Source organism: Crocuta crocuta, unplaced genomic scaffold, assembly GCF_008692635.1.
Source record: "Crocuta crocuta isolate KB4526 unplaced genomic scaffold, BGI_CrCroc_1.0 scaffold610, whole genome shotgun sequence".
Taxonomy (NCBI): domain Eukaryota; kingdom Metazoa; phylum Chordata; class Mammalia; order Carnivora; family Hyaenidae; genus Crocuta; species Crocuta crocuta.
The window spans coordinates 576,604-586,674 of record NW_027527456.1 but is presented as its reverse complement, the minus strand read 5'-3'; the positions used below and the strand labels follow the sequence as shown (position 1 = coordinate 586,674).

General features: G+C 48.7%; 1 protein-coding gene across 3 annotated transcripts in view; it reads left to right on the top strand.

The window, feature by feature from the left end:
* The window catches only part of JADE3 (jade family PHD finger 3), a 173,009-nt gene that overhangs the window by 126,256 nt on the left and 36,682 nt on the right, over nucleotides 1-10,071 (top strand). For 2 of the 3 annotated variants that reach the window (XM_077763034.1, XM_077763017.1), the window contains exons 11-12: nucleotides 5,181-5,651; nucleotides 7,067-7,184. In XM_077763034.1, coding sequence (XP_077619160.1) covers nucleotides 5,181-5,651; nucleotides 7,067-7,184 — 589 coding nt within the window. Of the gene's footprint in view, nucleotides 1-5,180; nucleotides 5,652-7,066; nucleotides 7,185-8,421; nucleotides 8,482-9,213; nucleotides 9,272-10,071 lie in introns of those variants that run through there. The other variant, XM_077763027.1, reaches the window with a different exon arrangement.

Here is a 10,071-nt window from a genome sequence, read left to right as displayed (position 1 = left end):
GGCGAGAACGGCTGGTGGCCAGTGCCGGTGCCGGAGTTGAGGTACACAATGGCCGCAGGAGGTTTGGTAGGCCAGCTTGAACCATTTGTGACATTGTTTCAGTGACACAGTTTTGACAGGATTGCTGTGATCCCACCCATTTGTGTGCTCACGGATTCTTGGAGATTAAAGACAACCAAATGGACACCGTCCTGCAGCAGGACGGGAACCCGCTGAGGACATGTGCACCAGGTCCTTGGGGTTCCAGGTAGGTGTCATCCCCTTGTGAGGGGGACACGCTGTTTTCTTTTTGGGGGTGACAAAATATTTCTTAACTCATTTCTACAATTTCTGAAAAACATCTAGAAAACTGTTATTTTCCCCCCCTTTAAAGATAGATAAACTACAATGAAATACCACTTCATACTCATTAGGGTGATGATACTCCAAAAGCTGGTAGGGTCCCAGGGTGACAGGATCACACTGAGCGTGGAGCCTGCTTAAGACTCTGTCTGTCTGTCTCTGTCTCTCTCTCTGTCTCTCTTTCTCTCTTTCTCTCTCTCTCTGGTGCCTGGCTGGCTCAGTCATTAAGCATCTGATTTGGCTCGGGTCATGATCTCACAGTTCATGAGTTCAAGTTCCCCGTTGGGCGAGTTCGTGCCCCACTTCAGGTGAGCACAAACCCCACTTTGGATGAGCCCTGCTTCTCTCTCTCTCTGCCCCTCACTCACTTGTGCTCATTCTCCCCCCCAAAAAAAACTCTCAAAAATTAGGGGCACCTGGGTGTCTCAGTCCATTGGGAATCTGACTCTTGACTTTCACTCAGATTATGATCTCAAAGTTCATGAGTTTGAGCCCCACATTGGGCTCTGTGCTGACAGCGTGGAGTCTGCTTGGGATTCTGTGTCTCCCTCTCTTTGCCCTTCTCCCCCTAGCTCTCTGTGTCTCTCTCAAAATNTGTCTCTCTCCTAGAAATAAATAAAACATTAAAAAATAAATAAATAAACTTTAAAATTTTTTTTAAAATAAAAAAAAAGATTCTCTCTCCCTCTGGCCCCTCCCCCATTCTCTCTCTCTAATAAATGAAAAAAATTTTTTAAGGCAGACAATAACAGTTACTGGCAAGAATGGAGAAATCAGAACCCTTGTGCTTNGCCTGGGTGGCTCAGTCAGTTAAGTATCCGACTTCAGCTCAGGTCATGATCTTGCAGTTCGTGGGTGCAAGCCCCGTGTCGGGCTCTGTGCTGACAGCTCAGAGCCTGGAGCCTGCTTCGGATTCTGTGTCTCCCTCTCTCCCCCTCCCCCTCCCTCCCTCCCTCCCTCTCTCTCTCTCTCACTGAAAAATATATGTTTTAAAAATTTTAAGTTAAATGTAGAATTACCATGTGATCTAGCAATTCCACTTCAAAGTGTGTACCACTTTAAGTGTCCAAGACCACCCTCAGGTTCCCCAATTCACTAGGACTCACAGAGCTCAGAAAAGCCGTTCTGCTGGTAGTTGCAGTTTATCACAGTGAGGCACAGGTTGCAGATCAAACACAAGGGAGAGAGGCGCACAGGGCAGGGGCCCAGGAGTGAGCAGACACGAGGCTGCCACTTGTCCTCCCCGAATGGGTCCTGTGGACAACGCTGCTTTCTGCCCCCTTGTGACGTGTGATAATACACAGAGTATTGCCAACCAAGGACGCTCACCAAGTCTCAGCGCTCATAGCCTTCGTTAGGAGTTGGCCACTTAGACACAACTCACCACCCACATGGCTGACCTTAGCCCCCAGTCCCTCCGGAGGTCAGGCTGATACCACGTGGCTCAAAGCCTCCACCATAAATCACATTGTTAGCGGAGACTATCTGACCTGGTCCAGGAACCCCAGATAAACAAAGACAACTCAGATTCTAAGTCAGGACATTCCAGAGGCTTACAGGTCACCTCTTAGTAGCCTGGGGCAAAGGGCCAAACCTTTCTTTGGGCAAGGTTAATCCTTTAATGCACCTTCCCAAAGAGAAATGAAAACCTATGTCCGCACAGAAACTTGCAGAGAAATGCTCATAGCAGCATTATTTCATAACAGCCAAAAACTGAAAACAACCCAACCCAAATGTCCATCGAGTGATGAATGGATAAACAAATGTGGCGTATTCCTACCACGGAATGTTGTTTGGCCATATTTTAATTTTTTTTACGTTTGTGTATTTTGAGAGAGGGAGGGAGAACACACACACAAGTGAGGGAGGGGCGGGAGGGGAGAGAATCCCAAGCAGGCTCCTCACTGTCAGCAGAGAGCCTAACACACGGCTCAGTCCCACAAACCGTGAGACCATGACCTGAGCCAAAATGAAGAGTTGGATGCTTAACCGACTAAACCACCCGAGCGCCATGCTGTATTTTTAAAAGAATGAAATTCTGATACATGCTATGACACTGAGGAACCTTGAGGACATGCTGAGTGAAAAAAAACAGACCAAATGCCACACGTGTCTGATCCCTCCTGTATGACGCGTCCAGAATAGGCCCTACTTACAGCAACACAACGGTGATCAGTGGTTGCTTAGGACTGGGGCTGGGAACAGGAAGTGAGTGCAGATAAGCGCGAGGTTTCTTTTCTGGGGTAATGAAAAGGTGCTAGGATAAAAACTTGAAACAACAGAAAAGGAAACGTACTGGAATTACGCAGTGGTGACGCTTGCAAACCTCTGTAAACATACTGAAACCATTGAAGTGTATACTTAAAATCCGTGAGCTTTATGGCCCACAAACTGTATCTCAATAAAGCTGTTATTTTAAGAGGCATAATATATACCTTCTCTGTCACTGTAAGTGGTTACAATAGAAATGGATGTATATAAAGGCATTTTGTTTACTAGAATATTCCAAGGGTATGTTTTTGGAAAAAGGTAAATAGGTATCTGATTGGCTCCAAAACTTGGTTGGCATTTGTCCTTTACCACCAAAACGTATCGACCTTCGGCTGTAAACATCATAGAATGACCTTTTTGGTGACTAAATGGATTTATGGCAGAGTTTCCTGAGGACCTATTCCATTTTTTCATCCAAGCTCCCAGTTCTTATTTGTGTGTCATCTTTTATTTTGACTAATTTATATTTCTGTCTCCACAGTCTATAAATGTGACCTGAGAGACATGATCTGTTTTTAGCTTCCAGTCAGTGGTACTTTTATGTTACACGTTCATCCCCTTGCATAGGACACGGGCCTTTTGCTTTCCCTTCCCACATTTTTGTCGGTTACTAAACAGCGAAAGAGCGCTATGCCCAACACTTTTAATCTTCTGCAAAGAATGCCTTTTGCTTCTTGTTTTTTAAATGACTGGCTAGTCTCTTAGCCAAGTGATAACACAAGGTACCCAAATGAAAGTACATTTTTGGCTTTCATCATCCTCATGATCATAAGACTTTTCAAATACGTGGACATTTTAAGGATACAGATTTCAGTGTAAGGTAACAGTCTCTTCCAATAGAACTGCCTGAAGCTGGGGTGGGCTGTCTTAGGGATGCAGTTCAAGTGGCTAGATTACCATTTACTTGAAAAGTCGAAAGAGTTGGGGGGCAGGGCAGTGGAGGGAGAAAACCAGGGACTCCAGAGGCACGCATACAAGCAGTAATAAATGGGGTGCTGGATAAGATGATCTTAGGATCATATTTCATCTCTGCAATTCTTTATCCTGTAAAATTAGCTTAAATGGAATCTGCCTCCAGTAAAGCTTTGATGGTTGCCAGCATCCTCTTAGATGCTGAATTTCTCCGTCTATGAGAAGGAGACCAGTCAGTTTTGCATTTGTTAGTCTTTATTTGTATCTGAGGTCATTCCCCATTGGTAGTTATCACAAACCCAACGTATAGTTAATTTGGCAGTGGCCCTCCAGATTCAGGCTTGCAGAAGAGTTGAGACGTGGTTTTCACTGTGGGAATTCCCCACTATTTTTAGAAACTGATTCTCCACTGCTTTCTCTCCCATGTATTTAAAATCTTTGGATGGAAAGCTGTAGCACTGTAACCGTGACCAGTGATAGTGGAGACTGACTAAAGCACAGGAGTACAGCCATCATGGGCCAGGTTCTTCCTGCTGTCGCCCTGTAACTGAATCCTCAGTGCATGCTACAGAGTGATACTTAACAAACGTGTTGCATCTATGAATGGCAGAATATTATAAACTTGATTTCAGATTGTTGGTAGCCCTGATGTCCCATAGAACTTTCTGGAGCGATGGAAGTCTCCAGTGTCCAGTATGATTGAAATGTGGCTGGAGTGGCTGAGGAATTGAATATTTAATTGTATACCTTTTTTTTTTTTTAAATTTTTTAATGTTTTTTTTATTTTTGAGAGAGAGAGACAGCGTGAGCAGGGGAGGGTCAGAGGGAGAGAGGGTGACACAGAATTAGAAGCAGCCTCCAGGCTCTGAGCTGGCAGTCAGCACAGAGCCCGACGTGNGAAAGTGGGGAGGGGCAGAGAAAGAGGGAGAGAGAGAATCCCAAGCAGGCTCTGCACTGTCAGCATAGAGCCCAACACGGGGCTCAAACTCCAGAACAGTGAGATCATGACATGAGCTGAAATCAAGAGTCGGATATTTAACCGGCTGAGCCACCCAAGCGCCCCAATTACACATACATGTTGTATGTGTAATTAAATTACATTTAAATAGCTACTCATGGCAAGTTGGCTACCATGTTAGACAGCACAGCTCTATAAGAACAATTTCAAGAAGTTAACTTACTTAGATAGTGGAGTTCCTGGGACCGTTTTAGAACCAGTAGACGCTCTGGCAGCAACATTGACTTCATTTTTTCTTTTGTTTACACGCATTTCTTGAGCACATGCTCGTTCCATAGTTGATGGCCATGCAAAGATGAATGACACAGCTTCTGTCTTTAAGAACTCTGGCCAGGGTTCTGCCACTTTACTGTAGGTACAGTGTAAAAAAGTACTACTGTAGAAGNTGAATTTATTTATTTATTTATTTATTTATTTATTTATTTATTTATTTATTTTTGCCTCTGTTCTGTTTTCTATGCAAGCTGATGTCCTGGGTTACCTGTAAAGCATCTGTCATAGTCCATTTGGGGCCAGTTTTCTCCCTGCCTTGCCTTTGCTTCCTGCAAGCTTTCACATTAAGCCCAGGGGTATAGGGTTCCCTCTCCCCCGCCCCACCCCCAGCCCTGCTGCCTTAACACGACTTTTCTTCCCACAGTGCTCTGTGAAAAGCTGCATCACTGCCTTCCACGTCACCTGTGCTTTTGAGCACAGCCTGGAGATGAAGACCACCCTAGATGAGGGGGACGAAGTGAAGTTCAAGTCATACTGCCTCAAGCACAGCCAAACTAGGCAGAAGCTCAGGGAGGCCGAGTACCCCATGCACAGGGCTACAGAGCAGAGCCAGGCCAAAAGTGAAAAAATCAGCCTGCGGGCACAGAAGCTTCGGGAGCTAGAGGAGGAGTTCTATACCCTGGTCCGCGTGGAAGATGTGGCCACAGAACTGGGGCTGCCCACGCTCACTGTGGACTTTATCTACAACTACTGGAAACTAAAGCGGAAAAGTAACTTCAATAAGCCATTATTTCCTCCAAGGCAGGACGAAGAAAACGGCCTGGTGCAGCCGAAAGAGGAGAGTATTCACACTCGCATGAGAATGTTCATGCATCTGAGGCAAGACCTAGAGAGGGTAAGGTGACCGGCTGTGGGCGCGGTTTAGGCCTCAGGCTGCGTAGAGCCAGAGGCCCCACTTCCCGTTTTGTTTTGGTTTTTAAAGGTCAGCTCGTTTATAGTGTGGGCTTCTGTGTCCTGGCTTGTCTTCTGACGGCATTGTGGCCCCGAACGTTGGGCTCTGTTTACATTTCTGTCAGGCACTTCCAAGGGAATTGGGGCACCCTCACTTACATCTTAGGAAGCTTCGATCTGAAATAAATTTTCATTCGGTTTAATTTTTATTCACCATTGAACCTAAATTGGCTCAGCTCTATTTTACTGACACATGAGACTGTGGGCTGAGGAAAGACTGGATTTTGTTGAGGAAAGAGCTAGATCACGGTTTCTTGAACTCGGCACTACTGACATCTTGGGCTGGACAGTTCTTTGCTGTGGGGTGGGGAGTGGACTGTCCTTTGTTGTGGGGAACACTGGAAGATGCTCAGCAGCGTCTCTGGCCTCTACCCAGTAGCACATACCCCTCCCCACACATACCCAATTAATGACAATGGAAAATGGTTCCGGATCACCAAATGCTCCCTGGGGGACCACAGTTGCCTCTGGCTGAGAGCCTCCACACCAGATAATTCAGTTTAACTCACTGATTCAGAGATACATTGGGCCCTGTGTTTACCCTCGAGAAGTTTATAATCAAGTATAATTATAGAGATGGTTTGTTTTTTTCTCTCTGCTACCAGAATCTGGAAGGGAACAGATTTGGCTCCCTTTGTAAAATTAAGCTCTCACATCTGTAGCACTTACTATGTGGCAGCACTCTTCTAGGCCTTTCATAAATATTAACTCATTTAACCCTGCCGTGCCTGTGTTGTTAGCCCTGTTTACAGATGACTAAACCGGGGCACAGAACGGTGGGGTGACTGGTCTAGGTGGGGTGGGACGTATGGGAGCATGTGGGTTGCACCCTTGTGGCTCTCGAGACTTGGCTGAGCTGGAGGCGTGGGCAAGAAAGCCACCGTCGGTCTCTGCGGCAGACCTTTATCCTGTGGGCCCAGCGCCGCCGCTGCTCTGTTCAGGGATTTAAAGGGAAGGCTGGGTGATGCCACATCGTCACCGGGTCTTCCCTTCCCAGCGTGGCTGTGCAGGTAAACCCCGAGCCCGTCATGCCACGGGGAGTGGAGGTCTCAGGAGGTGGCCCAGAAGCGTGTTGCTCGTGCTGCCGATCCACCTGAGCACCACGGCCCCGTGCCGGACCAGGCCGCGTGAGGCCCTGCGGAGGGGCTCTCGGTAGGGCGGCCCAGGCGTTGTAGCCTCTCCTCGCCGCCCCTGCGCCCCACTTGATTTTAGTTGTGTTAATTTTGGCTACGCGATTTCAATGGTCAGGTTTCCGTTACGTGACAAAAATCTCTTATTTGCTGGGGATTGGGCTTTCAGGTGCGAAATCTGTGCTACATGATAAGCAGGCGGGAGAAGCTGAAACTGTCCCAAAACAAAGTACAGGAACAGATCTTCGGTTTGCAAGTCCAGCTTCTTAACCAGGAAATGGCCGCAGGTAACCTTACATTAAAGATGCCCGGGGGCACCTGGGTGGCTCAGCAGGTTAAGCGTCTGACTCTTCACCTCAGTGCAGGTCTCCTTCTCAAGGTCATGAGTTCAAGCCCACGCTGGGCTCCACCCTGGGCTTGGCGCCTACTTTAAAAAAAGAAAAAAAGCCCTAAGAAATACATAGGCTCTGGTTTCATCCTATTTTAACCATTTAAACTCTGCGTCAATTGTTTTACTTTAAAATCTTTTAAAATTCTTGTCAAATATCTCATTTGCCCTGGTCCAACCCCGATACAACACGGCCCATTTCCCTGTCAGCTCATGAGGCAACAAATCCCAAGGTAGGGCGGGGGGCCCTTGCAGGTCTCAGGCAGGTTGTCTTGGTGTCAGACAGGTATAGGGGCCGCCAGTTAAAGCCATGAACTCTTCGGTAACCATCAGATTCACTTAGAAATCAATACCATAGGACAGAGTTTCCAGAAAACATTGAATTCTAGGATCCCTCATCTTAACCATGTGTTGTTAAAACCTTAGCCAGTAGTCGGGAGATTGGGTTCTGTCACTTACTTACTCATACTTGTTGAGCACCTACTGCAGACCGAGAACTAAGCTAGGAAGCAGGGCAGTCCGCAAGACAGGGTCCCTGCACACTTGATTAGAGAGACAGGAGAGCATAATTCCAGTGCCCTAAGCCCAGCGGCAATGACAGTCCCATTCAGGGACCTCTGTAACCCTCCTGTACCTCATTTGATCCGGGGGTTGGTGGCAGAGCCTGGGCAGCCAGGAGTCACTGTGCAGGGCTGCACAGAATCCGGCTCCAGCCAGGGGGCAGCCATAGAGTGAGGGAGACACCCAGAAACGATGTGTCAGGTAGGCGTCAGAGGCGCTGGGGTGTTTGTAAGGATCACGGGTCACAGCAGATTGCTGTAACAGGAGGTGGCAGGGCTGCTCAGCCACAAGGGCACCGTGACGAGCAAGACCAAGGAAACCAGAGGACGGCAGGGAGGGTCCCTGGTGTGCCAGGGAGATTGTCCCCTAAGCCACACGGCTCCTGAGTGGTGGCCGCCAGCCCCGTAACTGCCTGTGGTATGTGCAGGTGGCAGTGAGACGGGGCTGTAAGCACTCCCCACGCGCCCTTATGGAACCCATGTTGCCCAGGTGCCACTTTCTCATCCCCCTCCTGCGGGGAAGGGTTAAGCCCCTATGCAAGGAGGAATTATTTAGAAATACTTTTTTAATTTCAGAGCACCCAAAGTAATAGAGGAAGATCTGTTCTAAATGTGGTCGTAGGAAGACAGAACCAGGTAACTGATTGCCAGACTCCCAGGCCAGGCACAAAGCAGGCCACCGGCAGGAATGTCGTGATTCTTCCCTGCTGGCCTTACCACCGCAAACCCTGCCCCCCAGTGGTGCTCGTTCACAGTGAGGAGATTGCTTGAGGTTGCAGACGTAAAATACAAGAGAACCACCCACTGCCATCTTTGCTGCTGCGAGGTTAAAAACCCGTATTCACATGCTCTTCATCCACCAAAATCTATGCTGGGTTCCTGAGGGTTTGGATTTGACTTTTCAGGAAGGGCAGGAGAGATCAGAGGGTAGGGTCTGACATGTCTTCCCAAGCCTGTGCAGCACCCGCACGTGCACGCACGCAGACACCCAAATAGGGAGACACTCTTCCAAACCACTGCTGGTGACGTTCTTTTCGGACGTGCCGGGGGTGAGATAGGGGTATAGGAGGTGGCACACTAGTCTTTGTGATCATTTTACAGCCTGGGAGGGCAGAGGTGAGGAGACTGAGAGCCACACTACCAGCAGGGGCTTCGTGGAGTTTCCCACCTGAAGAACCCCCCCACACACACACACACACAACCCCTGGTTCGGCCGCTCCAGCTTCTGTCCCAAGATGCACATACACATGAAAGTCGGGGAGCCCGTTAGAGGTCTCAGAGAGCGGGTGTGCAAACTCACGGCCATAATAAGCATACACGCCGTTATTTAAATCGATTGTTAAAATGAGTCTGTCTTTTTGATCTCAGGACTTCCTTTGACAAGTACACTAGAAAACTCATTGTTCTACCCACCGCCAAGAATTACCTTAAAGTTAAAAATGCCTAGATCGGCCCCGGAAGACTGCAGAAACAGCTCCACGGAGCCTGATCACGAAGCCCTCTCTGCTGCCAGCAGCCCCCCTGTTCCCAGTCTAAGGGGCATGCAGGTGCCTCAGGGGTCACTAGAAATGAGAACAAAATCATACCCGAGACATCCTCTAGAAAGCAAGAGTAACCGTCTGCTGGCCAGTCTCAGCCACTCTAGGAGTGAAGCACGGGATCCCAGTCCTGCTTGGAGAACTCCATCTCCGGAGTTCTATCACGGCCAGTCACTGGGAAAGCCTCTGGCACTTCAGGCTGCCCTGCACGGACAGGCTTCCATCGGGAATGGGAAAAGTCAGTCTACCTCCAAGCTTGCCAGATCCAACGGCCTGGAGGGCGGCTGGTCTGGAGATGCCACCCAAAAGGACAGCTCAAGCGAGGTGTTCTGTGGCCAGGAGTCCGTGCTCAGCTCCCACTTGGCCGGTCAGGGCGCCTTTCGAAAGTCTACCATGGAACACTTCAGCAGGTCCTTTAAGGAGGCCACCAACAGGTGGGCGAGGACCACAGAGGACCTGCAGTGTTGCGTGAAGCCAGCCAAGAGCATCACCCCCAAGGAGCAGCTGTGGGGCAAGCAGCTTGTCAGGCGGGCTGCAGGCAGAGCTCCGTATCAGGAAAACGATGGCTATTGCCCTGATTTGGAGCTGAGTGATTCAGAAGCAGAGAGCGATGGGACCAGAGAGAAAGTCAGGGTACGGAGAGTGAGCTCAGACAGGGAAAACCCCCCCCCCGACTCTCGGCGGGATT